The sequence below is a fragment of the Hippocampus guttulatus genome, chromosome 15, assembly GCF_054856545.1.
Source record: "Hippocampus guttulatus isolate MCC_2025c chromosome 15, RoL_Hgut_1.0, whole genome shotgun sequence".
Classification (NCBI taxonomy): Eukaryota; Metazoa; Chordata; class Actinopteri; order Syngnathiformes; family Syngnathidae; genus Hippocampus; species Hippocampus guttulatus.
Genome location: NC_141275.1, coordinates 7,531,148 through 7,559,026, shown reverse-complemented (window position 1 = coordinate 7,559,026; position 27,879 = coordinate 7,531,148). Strand labels below are relative to the sequence as shown.

Below are 27,879 nucleotides of genomic sequence, written 5' to 3'. Positions count from 1 at the left end.
TTGTAATGTATGTTTGTGGTGCGGGGGCGGGGTGTGGTGTTAATGACAAAAAAACTAACAGCACTGCTTACAACAATACAAATATATTATGTTTTATTGAATATTATTCCAGAATAGCAGATCTCCTCTCAATTCAGGAATAGGAGTTGTAGAAATATGCACAGGTGTGATGGAACATCAGGTTACTGGAGAGGGTAAATCGAGGGCTTGTGTCTGTTGATACTGAGAGGGAGGCATCCCCAGAGTTGTTAAACCAAAAAAAACATTTAAAAAATCATTCATCATTTTCGACATTTAGTAATTATTATTGCAGATAAGATTGCAGATTGCCATACATAGCAAATCCATTGCAGTTCAGTCCCCTGTTGAATTTTTCATGTCCTTGATTTCAAACGGGTAAAAGGTTCCATTGCATATTGCTGGTTTTCATTCCTATGGAATTGTTAAAAAAAAAAAGCCAGTTTTTGTTAATTTGGCTCTTTTGGAGTCCACTACGTGTCTAAATCCATAGATGCCTGCAGATCCAGACCATCTCTCTTTGGCCACTCAGTCCCAATGCCCATGTTCCTTTATGGCTTTTAATCAGCTCTTCTTTTTCTGAAAACGTCAGTTTTGTTGTTGTTGTTTTTAATTTCTGGAAGACAAGAAGACTGACTTGAGAGTCAGACACCCAGAGTTCGGGGTAGGGTGGGGGGGGGGGGGTTTAAGTCGTTTGAGGGAACTTTTTGGAAGACGTGCGTGACCAGAACTGTGAGCCCACAAAGGTCATAGTTCTTTTTTGACAGAGCACATGTGAGCTTTGGTCGTTTTTTTTCCCCCTCTCTGTGTTTTCACTTGAGTACATCTTTCACAAACCAAACACATAACTTAGTAACATAGTAGAATTCAGCTGGGATGAAGATCACACGAGGGAGGCGGGCACATCTTTAAAAAGATGCAGCAGTGCTAACAAAAGCCAAAAACAGACCCAAAAGAGATCATATTTGAAGAGGGAGAACCGCTCTGCTTTGTTTGAGGACTTTGCATTGGAAATTAAACACAACTAATCAAAAACGGACAACATGCATTGAGAGCTATAAACAGAATAAAAAGGACTTGACATATAGTACACTATTCATATGTATAATCGACATAGCATACGTTACGTATGATAGAACTCTGACACAGTCACATTTTTATAGTAAAGCACGCGGCTAAATAGCTTATAAAGACCACATAGAATCTCTCCATTTGTTGTCAGAATGACTCTGAAGAAAATTTGCAAAACTGCAAGTGTGAGATCAAGGGCGGCAAAGCTTTTTTTTTTTTTTTTTAAATAAAAATGGTTCATTTCAAGTTAGGAAGCCTGGGAAAATGATGAAGAGTTGTTAGTATCAACAGTCATAATCCGTGTTCATATTCTGCTTTCCCACCGCAGTGAATAGAATTTGTGACTCATCCTTACCATTTGCATAAATTTGGGAAAACAAAACTTCTTTGTGGAACCTTGACGTAAAAATCACTCAAAATAAATCAACCTCCTTCTCAAACAGAATGATCATTTTGTCACTTGGTTGATGAATTGAATTTATACCTCAGTCAGTCGTTCTGAAGTTTCCAGTTTGCATGTAATGCATATGTAAAAGTTACTCTTAAACATACTGACTGTCAAGTGCAAGTAAATAGCCTATGTGTTGTAAGTGACAAATTATTCCGTGGGGGTGTAAAAGAGAAATTATTTTGGAGTACTGTATTGAAATAATATGTTGAAAAGGCTATCACAGGCAATCAAGCATAAATCAATTGAAAATGAAATGCAAATGCTATTTTCAAATTTAATAAGTCGAGTTCTTCCCACTCCGCTTTTAGCATGAACAATTTTGTGAGGTGCACTTGGGCTAATTTTGCTTGTTTGTTGCCGTTGGTATTATTTTCATTTTTACTTTTGCTGTTTTGGTTTTTCTTCGCGTTCAAATAATCATTCATTCATTCACATTTGATCCAAGATTCCGAAATCACATCATAGCGCAGTTTTGAACACCAACTGAAGTAGTGGCTTTGGAAGCAAATAACGATTTCCAATAGAGGGAGCTAGTAGTACACAAATGTTCCCCTAATCTGATGTCAATGTTTTCAACATGCATGCGTTGCAAACCAAAAGAACATGCAGATACTGCAATGTTGGTGCTGATATTCTGCCTGCTTTTGCAATGAACTGAGGCAAAAGAGACATTTTGTGTTTTGGAGCGTAATAGCGAGAGCGCGATGTGACTCAAACGCCTTCTTGTTGTGAGTTAGTTTTTTTTTGTTTTTATATTTGTTTTGTAAAGCGCTTTGTTACAGCTGCGGCTGTTGCGAAAGCACTATATTAATAAAGATGTATTGTATCTTGGAATGGATTTAATCCCTGCTGTGATTTTTTTAAAAAACGCTGTGATTAGTGAGAGCAATCCAGGTCCTCCGATGAAAATCTTATTTGTCTCCTTTATAGTGGAAAATGCAGTGATTTGAATTGACCACAGCAGTTGAAAAGTCCATCAACTGAATAGTTCCTCACAACTACTGGGACAAGCAGTTTCATATTCTTTATTGTCCGTAAGCCTAGTGAGTTTGTGGGTTGTCGTCCTTTGAGCCAGTCGGTTAATGGTTTAATGTTTCAAGCAATGTCCAGGCCTTGTATAGTCAATTCCTCTAAAAAGGGATCCGAGTGGGCGGAGGTGGTTTGTTCGAAGAATTTTGCCTCAACTTATATGTAATTCCTAAAAGAGAGTCTAGTCTGTCTGGCCATGCTTTTTTTTTTTTTCTTAACCAGAGGATACAGGTCGGCAGGACAGGAGTGTCTTTCTAATTGCTCTGCGGAAACAAGAAAGTGTGTTTTCCACACAGCTGGCCTCTGAGTTGTTTGTGAACCAATGGATTTTGCTGTCTCTGCCAGACCTTCAAGTAATTTTTGCAACCATCACAAGTCTCTTGTTTGTGATTCATCGAGTCTATCGATCATTGTTTCCCATGCCCTTTGTTTCGCTCCTCCGCTCTGTCTTGTCCTGCCCAATTCTTAATCAACGGCGTGCATGCACACACGTTACAAACACGTGTTTAAGCGTTTTTTTCCTGAATTGCTCCACATTCTTACAACTTACTGTTTTCTTTTCTTTTTTTTTACATTCTTACTTCCAAACAAAGTCATTCTTTACTTCACATTCAAAAACTGCCTTTTTTTTAACATTCTTTTTTTCCTGTCTGTCTACATGTTGTATTGCTGTCTTGACAACTTGCGTGGGCATTCTTCAGCACGATGAGCAGCACTAGGGGCTTATTTAAGTGCTTTATAAAGAGGGTAGGGGTATGAAAGTCTGATATTTTGAAATAGAAAGTCATAAAGTTTGCCATCTTTGTTCGGATGACAGCTAAATAAACCTATTCCATACTCCCTATTCTCACCTTGAAATCATACAGTGCTTAAAATTATTGCTACGCGGGGACTCAGTAGGGATCATTTGCGTTTTCCTTTTCTATTCCGCACCGATGACAAAGCACACGTTTGGGGACACAAATTGCCCTTGAAACTCACGCACACACACACACAAAAAACAGAGGACTTCATTAAAATATGCAATTCATTCCATCCATAGCCTTCGTGTCATAAATAACTCACTGTGCCAAGCGTGCTCCATTATCATATCAACATGCCTCATATGTCCCTGGCAAACATCTTGCATACCTTACGATAGAAATTCTATATCAGGATTCCTCAAGAATCTGTGGCCTTTCGTCGTCAACAGCTTACGTTATGCATCTACTGTATGTAAGCATCTATATGTATTTTTTCCATCCTGTTTTTTACAGTCCAGCATTCAATTCCAGACTGTGTACATAACAATTGTTAAGGCCTCCAATTGACTTTCTGTAAAAGATTATCGGCCCTAATTGCAACAAAATCTAGGAGACCATTACACAAAAACAATGTCAAGGTTTGCCATCGCCCAATCTGCAAATGTGTTAAATATATTTTACAATGCATACAAATATCTATTGCCACAGAAAGTCACAGGAGTCTATTGCCGTTATTTCCAAGAGGAAACTCAAATTAGCTAAAAAAAAATAAAAATAAAAAATGTGGCACACTGCTTTTTGTATAGAACTCAACTGAATTTTTGTTAGGACAACCGCAAATGTTATTTATTTTTTTTATATTTATTTACTGAGTCGTTTCTGTATTTTTTGCGTATTTAGCCATGATTATATTGCCATTTACATTTCTCTCTACAATGTGGTGCATGTTTGCTGGTGATATCCAAGCGCATGATGAAACGTTGTAGCTATCTTTTGTCCCAAGGTAGATTGCATGAGTGACGTTCCCTCTTGGAATTCCAGATTGACGCGAGGTCATTGCATATCGGTTGTAAAATTGTCTCTATTTCTTTATTTTTTAGAGAGCCAAATATAAAACCTGAAAACAGGATACGAGCGGATCACCGTCTTTGTGACTCGGTTCATAAAAGACTCTTATCCTCCTACAGACAGCGTTGCGTTCTTTTCCGAATGACATGGTTAAGGTTACCTGCAGTATCTCTTTCCCTTGCACCGACACTCATCCACGAGCATCAAGTGTATCGTCGGAGTCAGACGTCAATACACAGGGGTGACGGCACAGTCCCACCAAGACATCCACTAGGACGGCTACGTTTTTGAGGGTGATTCTTCCAAGGTGATTTGATAAAGCGAGCGGGTGGATAAGCTGCTAGACATCGTCAGAATAACAAGTGCTCCTGCTCCGAGGCTCCTCTGGCTTTGATGTTTGCCTTCAAACTCTGCTTTATGCTGACAGCAGATGCTGAGTGAAGTATACACCTCGGCTCGTTTTTTTTTTTAGATGACTAGGTTCTGATCCACACTGCATTGAAAATATGACCCAGTTGTTGGTGTGTAGCTTTTGAGCTAGCTCTCTAATGATAAGTGATCACCTGATGGGTAGAAAGGCTGGAAAGAGAATGTCACTTATTCTCTTTCTGTGCCTCAGTCATTTTTTGATGATACTGAGTTAATGCCCAAATAGGACTCGGATTTAAGATCTCATGGGTAGTATATGGAAGATTAGTGAATGCTTTTGCTGTATTTTAGTATCTGTTTATTTTTTTCAGGAAATATTTCATTATTTCAAAAAACTGTGAAGTCGCAGATTTCCATCCATCCATTTTCTAATCCGCTTATCCTCACAAAGGTGGCGGGCTTGCTGGAGCCTATCCCAGCTGTCTTCGAGCAGTACGCGGGGTACACCCTGAACTGGTTGCCGGCCAATCACAGGGCACACTTAGACGAACGCCCATCTGTGTTCACAATCACACCTAGGGACAATTTAGAGTCTTCCATTAACCTGTCATGGATGTTTTTGGAATGTGGGAGGAAAGCGGAGTATCCGTAGAAAATCCACACAGGCACGGGGAGAACATGCAAACTCACACAGGAAGGCCGGAGCCAAAATCGAACCCTGCACCTCTGCACTGTGAGACCAACGTGCTAATCAGCTGACCACCGTGCCGCCGTCGCAGATTTCAAATCGCGGAATTCATTTCGATTTTCTCTAAACAATGGCCAAGAAGTATTGATGGCTATTGCGTGGCCGAAGGAATCGTATTTGTGAGATTGTGTCATCACTTTCTCCCTGATCCTCATCTGACTTGATTTGACCCAGGATTCCAGTTGCCATCTTGACTCTTTTGAGCTGCTTCATCTCATGTTGAGCTTTAGCTGACCTTGATGATTAGCCGAGCTGGTCGGCAGATGGTGTGGGGAAAGCCGGCTGGGCGGCACAGTCACCAACTTTAGGGATCAAGAGTGGGCTCATGGGTGAGGATTATGAAGTCGAGACTGCTTTGTAAACGTGCGGATGGTGAATATCACAATGCAATAGCGCAAACGCTGCACAGGCGCGGGAGAAAAGACAAAAGTGTCACGGTGACCATGAAGCATGATGATAACAGAGAAATTAATGAGCCTGTGTATCAGGAAATTCGAAGGGGCTCAGTGGAGACAAACATTTGGGATGGCGGTTGAAAGTTGCTGCGGCCAGGGTCCAGGTCTGTCATTCTGTGGTGACAAGGGCGGGGAGGGAAGATTCCTCTCTCATTGTGTTGTCTGCTGATGGACTGCTCACCCTTCATCCCTCAGCATCATATCGTGCACTTCTGGACCATGAGAGACATTCACCCGGCCATCCTCCGAGCATGATGGCTGACTTTGTTCCAAGTGTCACTGTTGCCCTCTGACCCACCCTCCGTCTCCTGTGCTATGAGGCATCAGCCTTGGGGGCTTCTTTCCGTCCATTTTTTAAGGACGGGGAATCTGATGTTTTGGTTGTCTTCCGTGGAGGACTCACAGGCTCACTCGTGAGCTCATGTAGTGATGGCTCCTTATACATTGCAACTGTACAGCAAGGAAATAATGCCCATAATTACCGACAAATATTGACATTGTTATATATTGAAGGGATGGGCATTAAAAATGCACAAATCAGGTGTTGACAATTTGGGACATGAGATAACATTTTTTTTATCGGCATCTTGTGCAGTCATTAATATCTCAAACAAGAGGCAAAACTGCCGTCCATCCTTTCAGTGTCAAGTTTGCTGGCTCAAGACAGGATTGAAAATTAACATGACGGTCTCCCTGTGCACACGCACTAGTCATTGGAGATGATTAATTTGCTCAACGCGGCAGGGAAACTTAGTGTACCTGATTGTAGATTTCGCGTGATGGCCGAGGGTTGGAGCCTGCTAACACCAGAGCTAGCACGTCATTGCTTCTACACCATTTCTCTATCCAATGGTGTTGAGTTAATTTACGTCATATCTTATTGCACAGAGGCAACTGGTTACAAAGTTAAGGCACTCTTTCATTCAGCATACGAATGCCACACGCACAAAGTGCCGACGTGCGTTCTTCTTTAGTGGTTCAGCAGCTTGTTCTTTGGGTCAGTAGACAAGCACACAGCGGACTAGGCTCACAAAAATGAAACTAAAAAGATCGGATCAATAATTCTACCTGCCGTTGTTTATTTAGTGTATTCAAATGCCCATCCCGAATTACAGACAAGGCTCACAAAAATGGAAACTGACCCTCGATAACTTTAGGCAGGAAGTGCGCGGCTCCTTTGTTCTTCTTTACCCGGTTGCCCTTCATGACCTGGCCGTCACGGTTGATACCGATATACCAAGCGCGGCCAGACTGGGTCTGCCGATAGAGCATTGAGGAGTATGTGACGTAGTAGTTCTCAAACACACTCTCCTTGAACTTACACTCCGGAGTGAAGTGATCCTAGAAATAAACATGAAAAGGGAGAACGGGGCAGAGGTGCATTCACATTAGCAACGATTGCAAGGGAAGCCAAATTACGGGCAATTGTCATGAGATCAGAGAAGCATCATTGGAGTCTTTGAACATGCAAAAAGAGAGCACGTTTGAAAGCATGGACATCCTTATCCTTGGGGTATAAAAACATGAACATTCATGCCGTACATGGCAAAACAACATGAACATCTCTATTGATCATTAAACCTCCCACAGGGAATCTTAGGATACGCGCAACAACCATTATACAATGAACACAGATTTTTTTGATACAAATAAAGAATTTTCATCTGGATCTAAAAGAACAGTGATAAATAAAATACTATGAAAGTAACAACCCCATCTGACAGTTTGACTGAAATATCAAATCCCGAACATGTTGCATCGAATTTTAATGCACATTGCTGCCAAATCAAGAAATCAGCATGACATCTGGATAAGATTTAGGAGGAAAAACAACTTCAAGACGATATGTTGTTGACAGTAATAGCACGCAAACAGACAAACAAACCCGAGCCAATGAAAATATAACCTCTGAAGTGAAGGTCATCAAATAAATCTTGTGTGCAGCAGAATGATGATGAGGTCATAAAAATATCATGTCTTATTTAGTTACATTTGGTTCAGAAGCAAGCATTGCAAAATCACTGTTGTAACACTCAAGATACTTCCAAGGAGCCTTTCTGAGCCTTGACTTGACAAATGTGTTTTTCAAGTATTTGGTTTCGAGACCGGCGTCAAGACCAGATTTTGAAAGTCTTGGTCGGTCTCGGACTTCACTTTCAAAAGTCTTGGGCTTGTCTCACTCCCTGACCTGCCTGACTTTGGATATTCTGTCGAGGTCAGTCGAGACCGGCACTGATTTGCTATTCGTCATCTTCACTGATGGATAAGGAGAAGCACATGGTAAAACTACAAATACCTTCAAATTATGTTTGACTCAACCCTCCACCGTACATTCCACCATCCTAAAGACTACTTATGGCATCTTGGATATTTTGTCAATGAAGCATAGCTTGCTCCATCTTTATGACCATCATAAAATCAAAGGAGCAAAACTCGAATCCAATCCTTCCATTCAACCAATCGTCACAAATGATCATTTCCCCCTCCCAGCCCCAAATCCACACCACACCGTTTCCCCCACGGGTGTGTTCTCTCTCCTCTATCAGGACATCTGAACCTTGTATCACGTTGACTGCTGATATTAAGCAGTCGAGACAGATATACATCTTCCTTAGTCTCTATCAGTCTTGTCAGGGTCCTTCTCCTGTCAGACAGCAAAGCCAATCTGGTGAATTGATTAATTGCCGTCAACATTGCAGAAATGGTGGTGAGTTTCTACAAGACTTTGGGGAGAAAGAGAAGTCCTCGAGGGCCACCACCTGGCATAAACAAACCGTTAGCGAAGAGCCAACGGTAGAGAGAGATGTGATACAAGACCTCCGGTTTCACACTTATCATAGATCATCACCTTTCTCCTTCTCTGGGAAGCATCATCCTTTAGCTGACAAGGCAATTCAGGACTTGGTGACCTTTCTCTGTCCACTCTGCTGCTCCAGGAGTTTATGCCCATTTAAGGCCTGCTCCCTGAACAGAGCAAAACAAGCCCCGGCTTTTCTCATTCAACCACCTATACCACTACTATGACCACCACAGCATGGAGCTATTTTAGGAGCCCCTGACAGGTTTGATACCCTCTGCTTTGTCTAATGCAAAGAGGAGAGGATCGATTGGCGATGTGCTTCATTTATTATTAATCCGATCAGAGAGCAGAGGGCAGGAGATGTCTAAGACAAAAAAAGGGGGAAAGTTGGGAAAGTAATGAAGAAAGTAGAAGATAAGAACACAGACAAGTAGGCAGTCTCGCCTGAGTGCGAAAAATGAATATTTTTGGGCTGACAAATTCTATGCCCCTTGATCTGACAAAGACGGCTCTCTCCATAAAGAAACCATCATTCTAACAAAATGCCCTTCGGTTCAACCTCTGAAATAAAAGAAACACCGGGGATAACCCCCCTCTTGCAAGTAATCCCCTTAATTACCCTTCATAATCATTTCGCTGAAAATAACCAACCTTTAGAAACCACATCAGCTGCCTTTCATTCATGTAATCCCAAAAGCAATATTTGTCATTAGTTGATAAAAACAAAAATCCAGGCATGATTATGCAATCATTGTTAATTTTTCATGGCCATTTAGCAGAAAGGGTCAAAATTTGTTGTCATGTTATTACATTTATTTTTGAAACCCCCTTGAAGTATTCTCTAGATCCACGCTGAACAGAACCCAACCAGCGGGTACTTACTTCCTCACCAAATTAAACCATGTAGACAGATTACTACTGAGGACATATTCTATTTCTGTTGTAGTTATTGTTCACAGTACACATTTACACAAGTGAAAAGAGACTATGCCAACATATGAATTGTTAGCCCCGTATTGTTTATATGTATATTTATTTAATTGAAAGTTCAATAAAAAAATGTGTTTGCCCTTCCATATGTGAATGCCAGACGGTGCCTCCCTCATGCGTCCCATGCCAAAATGAATTTAAATGAAATCAGATGAGAGAGGTACAATGTGGCGTCCGTGCTGAGAATCGACAAGATACGACCAAACCATTTTCTGATGAAGAAATGCACGCGCCTCCTCATCCCCGCCAATACACAACCCTCATTTCTGATTACGTCTCCCCTACCTCCTTCAGAACGCTTAACTCTCCTTGCCATCAGACTTGCTTGCTCTTGTATGTCCAAACAGGACAAGTGTTAAACATATTTAAACTCACGGGGCAAAACGTCCAAAACTGGATAGTCACGGTGCATATAATCAAGAACAGAATGAATATTGATCCCTAATTTCAAATGTCTTATTTGCACTTTTTTCCTCATGTGTGGAATTAACCGATACCTTGCTAACGTAGACGCGCTTCTCGAATCTTCAAGATGTTCTGGCTGCAAATCCGACATGCAATTAGTCGCATTCTCCTTTTTAGACAACATGGGTCACAGTATCGTACGGGCTCTCTGTGCTTATTGACTATCCCATCAGCTTCGTGGGCATACCCTGAAAGCATGAGTTTGCCCACCCTCCGAAACATCCCAATTCACCACGTTTCCATAATACCACCGCAGCAAACCCACTTCACATAAAACCCATGTCATGGAAACCAAATTATCACAGCATTTTTCTTTATGGCGCAAACCGACGCGTGCATGTAAAGGATGCACAAAAAAGGATGCAAAGCCAGCATGTTGTTTTGAGGCCAGATGCAGCTGCTCTTTGGCGCACCGTGTTACGTAAGTCAGTCGGACATGGTTGTGCATATTAAAAAGGTTTATCCGCACATGAGACAGTCAATACTGCCTCGGAAGCTTTACGGTAACATACATAAAGCATGCGGATGATAATGTGATGATTTGTGTCCCGTGGCCTTCTGATTGGCAGATTGGTACGTCGCTGAGAGGGGAGGAGCAGCTTCCATTCTCTCTCCAACCTTCTGTGACACCTGCTGCCTTTAGTAATCACTCAGCTTTTTAATTATCCACGCTACCCAGGAAACAAAGTTTGGGTGTATCATTTTTGCTAGAGGCATTTTATACCTGTGCAAATGACTACGGCTAGGTACTACAAATAACCCTTGGTCTTATGTACGTGTGCATAGACCAATCCTGTCAATCGAATAGAATGCTGGCGATATTCACAATAGAAGAGGTAGTATTCACTGTGTAAGGGGATGAAGACATTTGCCAAGAAAACATTTGTTTGTCGCCTCTCCGAGTGGGTCAGTGATGAGCTTGTGGAAGAAAATGTGTCAGACGAAAATGTTTTCACTCTCTTGGGATTCTTTTGAATGGAAAAGCAAAGCACAGCAGAGCGTGGCCTTTGAGCGGAAATATATGCACTGTGGCGTTCTACCTTCAATCCATTCCTGCACCGTTAAATCGGAACGTTAGACACACTCGAGAGGAAAATATGGGGTCATAAAATCAAATATGCATGATATTATACCAAAAGACAGGTGTTCGGTTGTAAAGCACCTAGATAGGAGTGTGTGCGTGCATGCGTGTATGTAAATGTGTGTTTCTCTGGGAAAAAAAAAATGTGGGCTGCACTACAGCTATTGACTGCAGCAGAGGAAATCCCCACACTGTTCGTGGAGGAAAAGCATAATAACCAGTGCAGCTCAGAGGATAATGAGAGCTTGTGCCTTTGCCATATTCCACATGCGTTTGCACATAATTGTTCTATCCTGCACTAAAACCAACACATAAGAACAAACCATGTCTGGTCACAAAATACTGTGCATCGACCGTGTCGTGATTATTTTCCCTAGTCCTGATTTTTTAAGTTTAGTTTTTTAACAATAAATATAAAATGAAGTTCAGACAAAAATGTCTAATAAAAAAAGTATATGCCCCATATGTGAAGAAGTAAGTAAAACGTAAAAGAAGAAGAATTGTGATTAACCACAGTTTTAGTTTTTGGACAGATGGCCGTATCCTGGCCTGATTACCGCCAGGGTTTTTTCATCCAGAAATAATTCGATCTGCTACACGTTAGAGCAAAAGTACAGAACAACAATGCCGTGAAAAAGTATTTGCGCCGTTCCTGAATTCTGTGTTCTTTGCATTTTATCACACACAAAATTTCATCCAACCAATTTTAATATCACAGCAAGTTGTCTCGGTCCTGGATGAGCAAAGCAGCCACAGACCATTAGACAGCCGCCACCATGCTTCACTGTTGGCATGATGTTCTTTTCCTCAAACGCCGAGCCTTTTTTTACCCCAGACGTAACGGGCCGCACATCTTCCCTTGAGGCACAGCAATGCCGAAATATAGTAAAACAACCCCTTTCATCAGGATCACCTTTCGTGGTCAAAGTCACACAGTAAAATTTTCCCAAGTCAGGTGTCATTTAACATTGAAAGTGAATTTTGACAGAAATGTGGGGCCTCATGTTTTTAGTCAATACATACTGTATGCCACAATTCCCACACATATTTTTTAAAAAAAAGGCTAAAATGAGTTTTATTATTGACAGTTTCTATCCGGAAATCCAACATTTGAATCAGTTTAGACAAAAGACCAATACGAAACGTGTAACTGCCAAGTGGCAGAGTGAATCTCTAAATCCAAAATGACAGTAGTGATAAAGGCTTTTCGTGTATTGCCTCTGTTCATATGATTACACAGAGAACCGCTTATCGGTAGCCACTAAAAAGCTTTGGAGTGATCAGGATCATGCGGAGCGGGGTGCGAAGCTTACCTCTCAAAGTCACAAACTCGTGCAGCAATATTTTGGGCTTTCATAGACTGATCTGCACAGCATACTTACCGAAGTATAGAGGTATCCGTCGCTATTCATGGCAAGGTACAGCCCCGTCTTTGCACCCTGGATTGCCACAATCCGCAGTCCCACAGGAATTAGGTTAAACTGCGCTAAATTGGATAAAACAGTTTAGGGAAGATAGAGAAGGAGAGAAAATAGAAAGTCAGACAACTCTGAATTCAAACGGCAAACTTACACACGGCTAAAAACCTCTGCATTCTCTTTCTGCATTGTCGCAGTCTTGGAGGCTGCAGTCTCTCTACTGCATGCTCCCTTTTTACCCAAATGCCGTGACCTCTCAGAGTTTATGTTGCAGCAAACTCTACACCGTGTCACCTTCACTAAGCTTAACGCATCCTCTAAAACTGAATAAGAGCGGGATGCTCTACCTCAGCAAATGGGGCTTGGAGCTGAGCTAAAAGTGGATAGTTCGACACAGCACCCGAGCAGTGCACTGTTTCAAAGCTAAGACAGAAGAAAAAAGGCGAGATGGGGAACATTTCTTCCAAATTGGCTGAATCAACTGCGACTGCAGTGTGAGTATACGCCTTTGTGCCGAGGGTCAAAACCTCCAAATTCAATTCTACCTGCAGGATAAATTGCATAATTTGGGGCTGAAAAGATAAAATTAGACTTCTGGGGGTTCGGATAATATTCACATCATGTCAGCAGCAGGAATTAGAATTATCAACGTTGTAGCTATGAAGGTAATAGACTTCCCTCAGACGTATGATTGACTTAAACGTCGCAACAGATTAAACTGAACCGTGCGCGCACACACACACACGCACACGCACACACACGCACACGCACTTACAAAATAAACTGCTCTCATCTCTTGTACTGTCAATGGTGCCATCGGGTTGCATTTGAAGGTAGTATCCATGTTGGCTATACAGGCGGGATACAATGCCTTTTAGTTGCGGCTCTGCAAATGAACACAAGGTAACATCTCCATTAGTTTATTTAGCAATAATCTCAGAACACAAATTCAAGGAGTTTTAGGATACAAAGTTTCATCTCTGCTTACCGTGCAATGACACTACTACAATTCTAATTGTATGGTTTGCCACGATTCTTCCCTTAACATGCCTTTTCAAGTCAGTTTCCTTTCAGATCAAACTGCGGCAACTGAATTGATCATGTCATCATTTCAAGACACGCTGTCATATCGCTCAACGGTTTGTTTTGTTTCATACCTTTAACCTGCTAATAAATCAGCTATAAGAATCGCTGTGGCAAATAAACATCAGCATGTCAGCAGTTCTGCGAGCGTGTTAACAAGCTGACATAAATATTTCGCTTGTTTGTGCCCGACAGAATCACTCACGGCGCTTTGCTCTCCCATTCAAATATGCGGCATTCAAAAGGGGTCACACACAAATGATGTTGTAGCGGAAAGAAACTCCCGCCTTTTTTTCGAAACTCTCATTCACATTGTCATATTATGGTGAGTAAAAAATATGTAGTTAACAGCTGCCCTCTCCAGAGAAGTCTCATTGCAAACAGTTATTCAGCATAAACGCTTAAGTTTTAGCGACTCTCAGTTAATTAAAGAATAGCCCGAGGTGCATTTCACACTCATCCCCAAAACCCTTGTAAGACACACCAGGTGATGAATAATACACTTTGTTTTAGCCTCCGTATTAATGCGATGGTTTGCTGTCACATGCATTTTTAGCTATAGCTGGGGTCATCAGAGGCTAAATTTAGAAAGCTAGTTGGAGAGTTAGCAACATAAAAGATGCAATCAGGAACCTTGGTGGTGGAGAACAGGAAGGGATGGGGTGAAAAGAGTGAATGTTTAATGAGCGAACACCCCGCAGCTCATTTTAATTTAAGAAACAGACATAACCTCACCTCCTGTTTCTTGGTAATTCAAACAGTAAGGAGAACCCTGCAGGTCCTCTGTGACTCATCTCATTTTTTTTTCTTTTCACTGCTCACATTTATTTATCTCACCATTCCTTTTCAATGTATGTCAAATGAGAGAGGTGAACACGGATGAAGGAGCAGGATCAGGGAGTCGTGTGGGTGTTGCTCTTCCTCCAAACTCCTCCTATGCCCTCGTGCACAGCCCTCGAGGAGTGTCCTGGTAAACTGTGCAATATGTCTTGTCTTCTGGTGACTAGTACAGGGGGCAACAAACTGGCACGACGATGATGCAGTGATGAGATCTGAATTACCGTTTCCCTCAGGAAATGTTCCAGGGTCGAAGCATCATTGAAATTGCGACCCGGCCCCATCGTATCTTTCGCATCTGCTAGTTCAAATACACCATCTTCCTTACACCCCCCATACCCTCCTGCCCATTTATTTCATTTATATATTTTTGAATAATATACTGTACTTGAGTTGAACCTCCAACAACATGACATACAATCCAATCAGAGCACTCAATAAATGTCAAAGTGAGGGATGAAAAAAGGGGAGATAACAAAATAGGGGAATTAAGGAGGCACGGGATAGATAGAGAGATCGCTGCGACATGCAATGAAGATGTCAGTTTGTTCAGAATGGCAGCTCTGTGCACCACAAACAAAAGCAGACTTAAGCTCATGGTAGTCGTGCTACAATTAAGATATCCATGTTAGTCACAGAAACACTTTTACTAATATTTCGTTTCGCTGAGCATGCCTCTACGGATCAAGTTTCAAGCCATTCCACCTACAATGGACAATAAATTCCAAGCCAGTACGAACATACTCTGTAACCCCCCTCCCCAAAATAGCAAAACAAACACATCAACAGCTTTACAGCGTCTGGAATAAAGATTGATGGTTGGTAAAACCAGTGCCAAGCATGTATTGCAATTTACACACAATAATTTAGGCTTAATAGCACCAAAAGGCACGGGCACCAGGATTCTACCTTTGGCCACAATATGACATTTATGACATCTTGTTTGCGTAAGCCATTTTAAACTAAAAAGAAAAACTTTTCGTTTGAAGTGGAAATTTCATCCAACAGGTACTCATTTGCTGCTGTCAACACAGAGGCGTGCATTCGGAATTCACTTCCTCACACCAATTTTTTTTTCTTCTTCATGATGTATTTTTTGACTGGTGCGATGTTAAAAAAAAAAAAGTTCAAATCGCAAACTTGGCGAACGTCTGCAATACTGAGTGCTATTCCTGGTTTCAATGCAACATGACAATAGACACTAGCGAGATTCCCAACTTGTTTTACGGTCTTTTTACTCAACAATACTAATTGTTTCTAGTCTGCACGTACCTTGCAAGCATGCAACATCCTTATGTAACGCTCCTTTTTCAAAGAATGCTGAACTCCAGCTTTAATGGCTTGTGTCCTGCTGACTGTCATACCCCCTACTGCTCCCAAAGGTCCTGGAGAAGTGCACGCACTGACGGAAAGTAACATGTTGTGACAGCAGTCTACCTCCCGTCGGATTAGCAAAACGCACATTTGTTTACATGAGCAGAAAGGCTGTGTTTCTGTCACAGCGATGCAAATGTAGCCCGGGTTGCACCGCAGACTGTAGGTAAAAAAGAGGATGACTATCCAGAAAAGAAAGTGACTCTTCTGTGTTTTGGGTATTACAGATGTATTCCAACAGCAAACGCAAAGGTATCCACGCTCTCTCCCTTTGCAAGCGAGAAAACTTAAAATAAAACTTTTTTAAATTTTTGTTAGCATAATAACATTGCCATTGGCTGGCAACCAGTCTTTTGTGTAAGTCACCTAGGAGAAGTCTCCAGTTAGACCCGCCATTCTAATGAGGGCGAGTGGATAGAAAATGCATGGATTTATCGATCGACACGCAGTTTATAAGTGACAACCTTGAACACTAGTGTACTCGTGTCCACTGTATACCGGGACGCTGTCATCCCAGCCGTAATTGCTTGAAAGTACAATACTTTTGACTTTTCACTTACATTTAAATGATATCTCATCCTTTGCGGAGCTTTCCAGACTCACTAGATTCATCATTCACTATTGTTTTAGGGAGCTTTCACTTTCACATGAAAAGACCATCAGCGCTCTATCTCTCTTTTTGTGTAAGTCACCTGAAAATCTTTTTTTGTTTTGTTAAAAAATGTAGTTTGTCTTTCATAAATCTAAATATTGTACACATTTTGATTTGGTTGCAGCAGCATGATATCTTTCAGCACATACATCTCTCTTGTAAAATTTTAGATAAATATGCCCGAGGCACATTCTGCTGTCCCGGACATGTGGATATTTCCCATGCAGGGGCTGTGTATGATGTCGCTCATCACTCACAAGACCCATGTGGGGCTTGAGTGACAGAAAACATTAGCCGATCCAGGTCAGTGGAGTGTGGGTCACAAAAGAGACCTCCCTGTCTGTTTGTGTACATCACTGGCGCAAGTGGTACACACAACATGTCGACTCCTCAGCGGACCCGTTTCCCGAGCGACCTTCATCACATATGAACGGAAACAACAATAGCAGTTGACAGGAAGAAAAACATGCAAGTTGCTGCTTTCTTCAAATGGAAATGCTTGATAAGATTCACTGCGACAACAATAAAAATAAATAAATAAATCACTACCATCCAAGTAAATAGAGCGTCGAGAATATTTCGTTGATTAACCTGAGCGTGTCTTACACCTCGGCGATAGCCATTTCGCCGTCTACGCATGCAGGGACGCCCCTCATCAATTTACATTCAACACCAATACTCGTATTGAAAACCCCGTGGGAGGAATGAGGCCTCGTCCTAATAGTACCACCATTCACCAAGCAATTAGATGTGCGTCTGTACAAATGAGTTCAATGCGCATCCGACGCCAAGGCAATCACTTCGCGCATCACTGCAGCCATCAAGGATGCTTAAACCCTTCCCTGCGATGTAATTGCTCTGCAAAATAAGCACTAGTTGAGGTTTATCACTAATCAGTGTTAGGTGCGTGTTAGTTATCATTGCATTAATATATTTATCTGGCTTGATTCAAGTTCAATATGTTGCTTGCTAATAGCTGAGTTTCTATTGAGAGGGCTGGAGGTAATTACTTGGAGCTGCATGACAGAGCAGCCAAGGACATTTGATCGCTGTCTCTGACCGAATCAAACAATGGGGGTTTTCCTTGACTTATATTTTCAAGACCTACACTTTCTCACCTCCTTGGCGATTACGTCTCTGTTCCCCACACCTCCTTTCTTATTCTTTCCCGCCGTACGTGCACATGTACGGAGATCAAATACATCTATCAAATACCCCCCACCCCCTTCCGAGTTAATTATAAGAAATTCACAAGAGCACAGTCCTCTGCCAGGGCTGAATTATCCTTCAAATGTCTCCCAGATTTGACTGATTTGGACTTTGTGGCTTGGAGTGCTTAATTTATGATTGATACTGTCACTTTGTTTTTCCTGGTGTAGTTATTTCTGGCGTGTACATACAGTACCGTATTTTCCGGACTATAAGTCGCAGTTTTTTTCATAGTTTGGCCGGGGGTGCGACTTATACTCTGGAGCGACTTATGTGTGAAATTATTAACACATGATTATGTCATTTCACATGTTGTTTGTTATTGTAAATTTGTAAATTTCCCCAGTGTGGGACAAATAAAGGATATCTTATCTTATTTTCACATTAAAACACGAGAGGGCGCTCTCGGTCTGTGTTGATAAATCGACGATGAGTCTGACGTAAGCGACGTAGAAGAGGAAGCGGCGCATCGTCTACCTCCCGAGTTGGGGGAGTTGTTTAAAAGTGACACCGAGCATGAAGATTTCATTGGATTTCGTGATTTGGAGTGAAACTGATAGCTTGGTAAACTTGTTAGCATGTTCTTCGTGCTAGAGTTATCTGAATAACTCTTCATATGTCACGTCGTTACTGACATTACCAGGCATGTCAGTCATGTAATGTTAGTATACCGTACACTTATTCGGCCTGTTGTTCTCCATTTTATTTTTATTTTAAATTCCCTTTCAAGATGACATGTATGTTTTTGGTGTTGGATTTTATCAAATACATTTCCCACAAAAGTGCGATTTATACTCCAGTGCAACTTATATATGGTTTTTTTTCCTTAATTATACATTTTTTGGCTGGTGCGATTTATAATCGGGAGCAATTTATAATCCGAAAAACACGGTAAGTGGTGCGAATGTGCAGTCATTAGTTTACAATATGGTTGTGTGTAGTTTACAGACAAAGCTGAGTTCGGGGTGTGGTCATACTTGGTCTGTTTCCGCCTAAAGCTTCCCAGGTCCACTTGTCCTGCCATTGTACTAAATGGATCTTTTGGCCATGGTCGCAGCCAGCGCACCTGTTGAAATAGTCCCTTTCTCCCAAGAAAAGAAAACTATATGGCGGGAGAGTGTCTTAAGAGCAGATTGGCACAGGATGCGCCGAGTGCATCTATGATAGCTTTCAGCCAAACATCGTCTGTGATCCCGCGTGAGAGCCAACGTTGCACTTTGCGCTCAGATTCCCTTGAATCTAAATGTATCGATGCATTTATTAGCTAATTTTCTTTGAAAACTTCATCCTGTGTGCTCTGCATAGTAGTAAGCAAACACACCCCGTGTGAACACTGCCAAGGGATATATTACAGTAGTTGAATCAGATGTTATTATTCTGTTTATATTTGCATTCATGAACTATTCATGTAAGTGCACACCAGACACGTTACATAACTCTGGTCGTTTGAGAGCTTTTATTGGTTACTTCTAGGACTTCATGCTTATTTATTCCCCCTTTTCTTCCCACTTCCTTGTCTGCTCATCAGCACCCCAATCGGTGTCCTCCACCTTCACCGACTTTCTTTTGTTGGAGGCAAGTTCAGTCTGTCCCTGTCAGGTTTCATCAAAGCGCCCACTGATTCCACTTAGCAAGTACGCGTGGGAGGTTAAGGTGCTACCTTCAGGACGACGGAAAACAAACGAATGCTCCATGCATACGCATCCCTCAGCTGCCTCACTTTTAAATACGACTTAAGAGCTTTGTCAACAGCTTCTCCACAGCTAAATATCAAGCCCACTCTCAATTCAGAAAGCCGCACAGACAATCCGCTCATGTCCATCCCCCCCCCCCCCCCCCCCCACCAAGTGATGAGAAGCTTCTGCAATCAAGAGACGAGGAAGTAGATAAGCCATGAAATGAAAGTAAAATGCATAAATAAAACTCTTAATCTTGTGCAGATTTCCTACTTTTATGAAGAACGACCTAAAAGATTAGGGTTGGAAACGTTGTTGCTTTGCTTGGCTCTAATCTGATGACATTTTAAAGGATAGAATAGATGACGGAGTTTTGACATCATCACTCCATGTCATTTCACACCATTTGGTTCCAGATAATTTGAGTCTTCTGATGTTCATCGTTGAGGTTCATCGTTCAAACACGTTGATGATTGTTGTTCTTGGGACTTGTCACACAAGTCGCAGACAAGCCTCGGTAAACGTGTTGGTTTGAAACCATGTTTCTCTGTCTTGCCCACATGAGACTCACATGGCCTTTGCTCCTACACATTTTTTCATGCAATTTTTCATGCAACCATTTGACAAAATAAAATTGAATAAATTCAACACACCATTTTTTTCACTGCGTTTGCTGGCAGTTTTTTAAATTTATTTTTTTTGTGCATGTCATCACAGTTTCCGGGACAATCTGTAATTTTCAGGCAATCACGTGAGCCTTACTTCCAACTTTTGGAGAGTAAAAAATAACAATGAAAAAAAAGGTACAAGTGAAAAGTTCATGTAGATGAGAGCTTTCTGCAGTGACAGTTAATATCCAGCCTCGTGGTTTCCTATCTCACATTTTCTGTTCGGCGGGCTGATTCACAGCTCTTTTCACTTCCACCCACCTTGCTTTAATCTCCTCTGCTATCTTTCTTTACTCCTCTTCCTGCATGTTTGATTACCCCCTTTATCTGTCTCTTTGCTTAGCGTTCCCATCCAGCCCCCACTTAGAAACACAATCTTTTTTCTCCCATCGCTAAGATCTTGACTTTTCTCCTATTAGTATCTGTTTACCTTCGCCAGACTCCTCCTCCCCACCTCCCCGTCTCGTCCGCTTTCCCTCTGACTCGCTCTGACCCCTGTCACACTCAGTAAAGTTCTGATGAGAAGCTACCCAACACTGCATCGTCTGATCAGGTGTTGTCGAGTAAGCGACTTTGCCCGGCCCTGATCTCTTGGGGTCAGCTTAATGCCATCCTCGGCCAAAGCTCTCCTTGTAACTCGGTCTGCTGCTCCCCAGCTGCGGCCTAACATTTGTGCTCAAAGGGTCCTCGGGTACTTCCTCAACTGCATTGCTCCTCCCTGCGAACGGCCGCGAAAAGTCTCAATTGTATTTGTGCATTTTGAATTTTGACAAGTCGGCACTTGTCAGAGAATTATCGATCGATCGATCGATCGATTGATCGATCGCTGATTTCCCTTATGTTTGTTTTTCACGCCCACGTGTGGGAAAATGTGATGCTTGGTTTGATCAATTGTAGAGACAACCCTCCCCCTCTTGGAAAAAGATGAGAGGCTTTGAGATTAGAGAGGAGATCAAATAATCCACAGTGCCCCTGGTTGTTTTGTGGAAACGCAGCTCTACTTCGAGCCCCGTGCAAACGGGGAAACTATTGTGTGTGCAAATGACATGGAGTTGAGTTGTATAAATGTAGGAGGTTAATCTTGAATCAGTTTTCCCACCCACAGGATATTGTAAAGTCAACATATCCTGCCAACACGCAATTGATTGTCGGAGACTTTGAGTCCAGCGTTGTTCGGCCAAACTATGTGAAATAAAGTACAGTAGAACAAATGCTAATTATAATCAGGATTAAATGACGAATAGATCTGCGCTGCAGCATGTAAATTGTAAAAAAGTCCTCCACCTGTTTAGTTAAACTGTATTCTTTGTCACTAGATACTGTATGGCTCCACGCTGCCCCAAGACATCAAGATAGAAGGAAATCCTCCTCGGTGTCATCCAACTGCTTGTGGATGGAAGTGCCAACCTACTGTCAGGATGAGCAACTCTTGCAGGTAAAGGAATTAACTCAGTGCTTATTTAATCCATCGCAGCATATCAGAGCTATTCCCAGATGGAAAAACGTCAATATTTTGACCATAATAGCCATTTGGGCTAAGAAATATTTACAAAAATTCAGCCATGAATGAGCTCCCCATTTCTTTATCAGCTGTTGATTTGAGCGACGTTGTTACTAAATGAAGCACTATGAATCGGGAAAATATATTTCTCACATACAGCAGCATTGGTGTTAATGCTTGCTTTTTTGTGCCATGAATTCCTAGAAAAGTGGTTCATATCTGTCCATATATTGAATACACAAAACGATGCTTGAAAGGCCTTTCATGTGAATTGCACACATACTTGCAGCTCCTCCATACGACATTTCAATCCATCCATGTTGTATGGCACTCGTCCTCATTAGAGCCGCGATGAAACTGGAGCCTATCCCAGTTGACTTTGAGCGAGAGGCGGGGTACAGCCTGGACCGGTCGCCGGCGAATTACAATATTCTAGTCCCCAAAAGTCTTGACAAGTGCATTTCCATAAGACTCCTTCGAAGCCTTTGCGTGTCACACAGAGCAGCATTTCTTCAACAGCATGCGGGGAAGATGAGCAGTGGCTCAGGCAGTCAAAATGCTAATTACAAATCTGGGCAAGAAAAAGAATCTTCTCCGTCTCCGTTTCACCTTTTTGTCGCGACACCGTCATCCATAGGACAAATCTGGTATCCTAATATTTTTTTTTGTCGCTGTTGTTTTGGTTTGGGTTGTTTTGTCCAGGCTGCGCAAAAGAAATAAAGAGCACAATATCCGCAAAGCTGTAATCTTGCAGCGTGTTACCGTATTATGATGTTACGACTGCGTGGACGATCACCGCATTGGGTGAAAATATACAATGACTTGACACTGTCATCAACGATCTGCTGCGCGGCAGTTTTGTGATCATCAAACAAACTTCTCGGATTTGGAAATCAAATGCTGCAGACATAATGTAGAAAGTCCTCATCATAATTGCTCCTCATGCGCCACAATAAATCTGCTCCGAAACAGCCTTTGGCGCTGCAGGCAAACAAACACTCAAACGATCACTGTCTTCTCCAATCAACTGCGACGGTATGTGGCCTCGTCACGGAGGACATGATCAGCAGCATGTCTACAAGTTGCGTTGTGAAGCTTGGGCATAGTTATTGTGGCTCAGTTATTAAGCAAGACAATTGAATGGAAAATATCACTGTAGGAGAATTATAATAATTGAACTATTTTTTTATTGTCTCTCTCAACATGATGGAATACAGGAATGTCAGCCATCTCGCTACCTCTGCGTCCCGCGTCCTAGACGCATAATTTTCCCGCGGGACGCACAGTTCCAAATAATGTGCGTTTTTGGGACGCAAGGAAATTTCTCAGTCAAAACAAAAACCTACGGTACATCTTTTTTTTCCCCAGCAACGATCGCAGTTTGACAATCGCCACCATTGTTGTTTTGATCTCGCGTGACGAGATTTCCGTTCTCGCAAGACGAGATTGGCGAGATCGGCAGACGATTGCCAAGTTGTGCAACGTTAAAACTAGCGTTGCGAACAAGTGTTGCGAAAGTTTATTGCGGAGATATCACAGAGGAAGCAGCTAAAGTTGAATAGTTTTTTGCGATAATAAGTTGACTTTGAGAAAGCCTTGCATCATTAGAAGCAGAGTAAAGAGAGGAGAAATTATGAACTCAAAGACTGAACAATGGGATGAAATAAGAACCTATTTCTCAGCAAATCTTGTATGCCTGAATTATTTACATTTTTGCAGCATTTGTTTATAAGAAATAAACTTAGTATCATTGTATATTGTCATTGTTTGTGTTATTATCATATGCAATTGAATAAGTAGACCATTTCAGAATTCGAAATTTGGGACTCTCTAAATGCATAACGGGACTCATAAGTTTCTGATCAGCGAGTCCCTGGGACTCGCAGGGCTCACACTGTAAAATGATCACTGAATGTCCTTTCAAAACGTATGTGACGAAAGCAAAAAAGCGAAATATGGATTTAGTGAGTCGACTATAATATACATAGTTATTAAAAAAAAGTAGAATTTGACCACTTAGTTTTATTCAGTTGCATTTTTGTCTTTTTCATTGATAAGTTGCTGAGGATTATGTCTATCATTCAGGGAATTTCAAAGTGAAAGATGATCAAAGAAACTGACTGTTTCACAGCTTACATTTTTTTTCCGTCTGTGCTTGTTTTGCGCTTGCAAATACCAAGAAAGCATCACCGATTGGGTAATTTTCCATTCAATTTGGCATCCGAAGAGCAACCGAAACATGTTATTATGACAATTATTGCGGAGCACTCTACAGGAGCCACTTTCAATATCACAACAGATTCCAATGACATTGTCTTGCCCGTTTCTGTTTATGACAGCATGTTGAACGGCAAAAACGCCAACTTGAAAAAACATTTCACGATCATGAGGATGCGGACATCACATTGCTTCAAGAATGTCAGCAGACAGGACTGATGTGGGTGTGTGCGTGTGTAGCTCAAGATAATGAGCTTGATGAAACTGCTGTAGCAAAGTGTAGCTTTTCTTTGGCCAGAGGCGAAACGGTACTCCCATAAATTCTCAAGTCAAACATGCTGTTGGACAATAGAGGGAGGACGAGCACCCGGTGCGCATGCGCCGGATGCAAATCTTTGTGTCCTCTGGCAGTTCTGCAGCTCATTGTCAATTCAGCAGAACTTTTCACCAATGCCGAGAACAAAAACTTCTATTTTTTATGACATTTTTCTCATGCAAATGTACCCTAAATCTCCGCAAAATGGTTACAAAACATCGTTAAATCAGGCACATGAACAACTCTGCGTGAATCATTCAAACAAGAACATTCAAACCGATTAATCATTCTTTCCCATCTCTGTTTTTTGCATCAGCAATTTTAGCTCATGTCAGACACACCAAGACGATTCAGTACTCCTGCACGTCATGACATCGAATACACGAGCTGCGTTGTGAATTTGGCCTTTACAAACAGAATAAACTTCAGTAGCAAAATACGTATTATAATTAATCTCTTAAAGGACGCCAGCATCAACTGTTAAATCTTGTTCAGTGTCAAAACAAACTGAGCATTGATATATCCATACAGGCAGACTTCCTACCACATGTTTCTGTTGAGCTTTGCGGTCATTAATTATATTTCATGCTGAGTTTAGTAGCCTTATAAATAGGAGACTATATACATTTGCGCGTATATAAATCCTTGTTCTCCGAGGAACAGTTCATTGATCCAATGCAGATCTGTTATTTGGGCTGGAAACAAAATAGAATGGAATTTAGTGGGGGGCAAAACACTCATATTTTTTCACAATCTATATAAACCAAATTCATGGCAAACAGAGGCAAATAAAATGCCACATAAAATGTTAATGTTATGCACAGTATATTAGTTTTATGGTGGCAATGACTCACCTGGTCTCTTCTCGTTGCGACCTTTGCGACCCCCACACAGTCTTACTTTGGAGATGAGAACCAGGATCTGTTTCTGGCACAAAGACTTGTTGCTCTTTGGACAGGGCTTACGCTTGTTGGCTACCGGTCGATTGGTTTGGTCGTCCTTGACAGCACGTTTCTGTCTGATGAGTGAGCTAGCAAGAGCTGCCATCTTCCCACCCCCCTCTCAACTTTGGGAGGGGGGTGTCTTCCTGCCCAGGTGCCCCTTTTACTGTTGTAGCTTTTGCTTTGCGCAAAATCTGGAGTAGGACAAAAGGTTGTAGAGAAGTCCCCACAGGGGAACCCTAAATGGGTTAACAGGGAACAGTTTAGCGGGAGGGTTCCCTTTGAGATGGAGGAACGAGGAGAGATGCAAGTTCACCTGCAGTCCAATGTACGCTCTCCACACTGGCACAAATATATCAGAAAGGGAACAGTCATGTTGTGATCATATTAAGCAAGGATGGCATTGGAAAAGGGTGAAAATGCTTTTCTTCACACATCTTGAATGCCAATCCCTCCATAGACAAGCTCAAACTCTAATGTCGCCAAAAACTAGTCGACTACTTTCACGCATTACAAAAAAATGATTCCACATATAAAAAGACTTTCACTCGGGAAAACTGAAATCATTTTTAATGCTAGGAAGATATTAAAAAAGGAAGAAAAATCAATGTGTTTGTCACCATTTGTGCGGTCCACGGGGGAACTTTGCCTCCCATTTAAACGTGGCAGCCTCCAACAATGATGCGGGAGTCCGAGTGGTAATCCGGCGGATTTAAATCCAGAGGTAGAACAGCAGGCAGCACGTTGACGACGCTTGTGGGAACAGTGAAGAGACATGGACTCAGAAAGATAGAGGCTCCTCTTCTGCCTCTGGATGGCATTGCTCTGTTCCCACAGTCCTCACCGAATCCCCCCCCCCCCCCCCCGGCTCCCCCTCTCTCTCCTTTGCCCGCTTCTTCCTCCTCCTCATCCAAAGTCAGCGAGTGGTTTTGAGAGGATGTGTGTGTGAATTCCGGCAGCCACCATCAGTAGAGGTGACATTCATGAGAGAGAGAGAAAGAGAGAGAGAGAGAGTGAGTGAGTGAGTGCGGAGGGTGGGGGGGGGGGGGTAGTGAGTGCGAAGCTGCGATGTGTGAGAATGAAATTGTCTGCCAAAAAATAAATCAATTTAAAAACACTGTAAGTGACCAATTCAGAAACTCACAGCTTTGAAGAGGCTGCTGGTTGTCTCTTTGTTAATGTTCTTTTTTTTTTGGGGGGGGGGGGTGGTTGGAATCATTGTTGAGTAGAATTGATGGTGAAAGGAACAGATTATGGCAGTTTGCCATCTCTTTTGGAAGAACAAAATTACCATGTCTAACCTTACACACACACACACACACACATCGGTTGTTTTGTAGTGGAGACTTCCCTGCTGCTGTGTCTCTGTCAGTACTCTGCTCCCACAGCAAGAACCTCCTAATCAAGTCATTATTGCCGCTCCACTTGTGATTTATCTCATTCATCTCGAACCCAAAATTAAAGCAATAAATACATATTACGATTCAAAAATGTTTTACTGATACTGGCATCAGACCTGTCGCCAGAGCCCGGCGTTAAGGGGGGCACATGAAATTCATTGGGGGGAGGGTGTGGTGGGGTGGGGGGGGGGGGTCAATTATTAATGTCCTCCAGGCAGCACTTACTCCATATATTTGGATATATTCATGTATCAGTGCGGCTCCCAGTCAATCGGGTTGAATGGTGCCCTTTCCAACAACCACTGGCAAGTATTATCTTAGACAACATTTACAGTACATCTACGCCATCTTGAGTAAGTCGACGCCGCAGCCGTATTGGATGTGGCAAAGTGAAGCTCATTGTGAAGATGCCTCATTCGCTTGCTCCTTGTAGATGTATAAAGTATCGTCAAGCAAGAACTCACTGCATTTTAACTCAATTTTACAAATATTATTTGCCGGTTTTTGTGGCACATCGAATATGGCTAATGCGCTGACATATCGCTTTTAACGGACCACCTCATTGGTGTCTGCATGGGAAATGAAAAGAAAAAAAATTAAAAGAAAATTGATCTTCAGTTTAATTAATTGTTACGGCTTCAAATGGCTCTTTACTTGGCGAGACTAATGTAATATGTCCCTCCTCACTTGCCATGGAGTGATTGAGCCCGGGTCGAAAGCATAATGTCGGAAACTAAACAATGCCCAATATGCGTAAACTACAATCAGATTATGTTGACATCTCTACTTCTGCTCACATCAACCTCTGAAAATATGAAGACCAATGGAGTGCGGTCGAGGTGCACCGGAAATTATGTCATATACATCTAATTCCGGCCCTGGAGTTCTCGCCCCCATTCTGAGAAATCCGATGCTGAAGATCTTGTTAGTGCCAATCATTGTCCTGACCCCAACCCCATCATACACTTTTGGGATCAACGACAGCAGAGATTGCGAGACAGGCCATCTCACCCAACATCAGTGACTTCTAACCTCACAAATGTTCTGGATGAGTGGACAAAAATTCCCACCAACAGTTCACAGAAGAGTTAAAGATGTCCAGACTGAAAGGCTGGCGAGCATGTACAGATTTTATTTCATGTCTCAATTCCTGCCAGTGGGCCAGGTGCTCCAGATCTTTCATTCAATTAAGTCCAAGTTAATTTGAAATATGCTGAGAGGCAGTAGCTGCTGTGATTTTAAATAAGATATTTGATTTATTTCACTTTGTAAAACAGTCTGTTGGAAGGCAAATATTAT

General features: G+C 42.0%; 1 protein-coding gene and 1 long non-coding RNA gene across 3 annotated transcripts in view; one reads left to right on the top strand and one right to left on the bottom strand.

Moving 5' to 3' along the window:
• The window catches only part of LOC147193641 (uncharacterized), a 34,535-nt gene that overhangs the window by 230 nt on the left and 6,426 nt on the right, over positions 1–27,879 (top strand). Inside the window, exon 2 of the long non-coding RNA XR_015103081.1 lies at positions 21,522–21,640. This is a non-coding gene — a long non-coding RNA (uncharacterized LOC147193641). The remainder of the gene's footprint in view (positions 1–21,521; positions 21,641–27,879) is intronic.
• fgf11b (fibroblast growth factor 11b) lies at positions 68–26,027 on the bottom strand. Of its 2 annotated transcripts, XM_086131208.1 has the most exons (6): positions 25,801–26,027; positions 25,094–25,522; positions 13,482–13,592; positions 12,671–12,774; positions 7,095–7,293; positions 68–6,402 (listed from the first exon to the last, which is right to left on the bottom strand). In XM_086131208.1, exons 2-6 carry the CDS (start codon positions 25,284–25,286, stop codon positions 6,266–6,268), a joined length of 744 nt encoding a protein of 247 aa, XP_085987334.1. In that variant the 5' UTR covers positions 25,287–25,522; positions 25,801–26,027; the 3' UTR covers positions 68–6,265. The 2 variants fall into 2 exon arrangements, with proteins under 2 accessions (XP_085987334.1, XP_085987333.1); XM_086131207.1 differs by having other exon boundaries at positions 25,094–26,027.

Bases quoted from the DNA above. Each gene is read 5' to 3' on its own strand.
- fgf11b (XM_086131207.1), bottom strand. From the start codon at position 25,286: ATGGCAGCTCTTGCTAGCTCACTCATCAGACAGAAACGTGCTGTCAAG. The intron at 12,775-13,481 runs GTAAGTGCGTGT...TATCCAATTTAG, and splicing joins AGATGAGAGCAGTTTATTTT to CGCAGTTTAACCTAATTCCT. The intron at 6,403-7,094 runs GTCAGTTTCCAT...CTTGCTGTACAG, and splicing joins CCTGCCTAAAGTTATCGAGG to TTGCAATGTATAAGGAGCCA.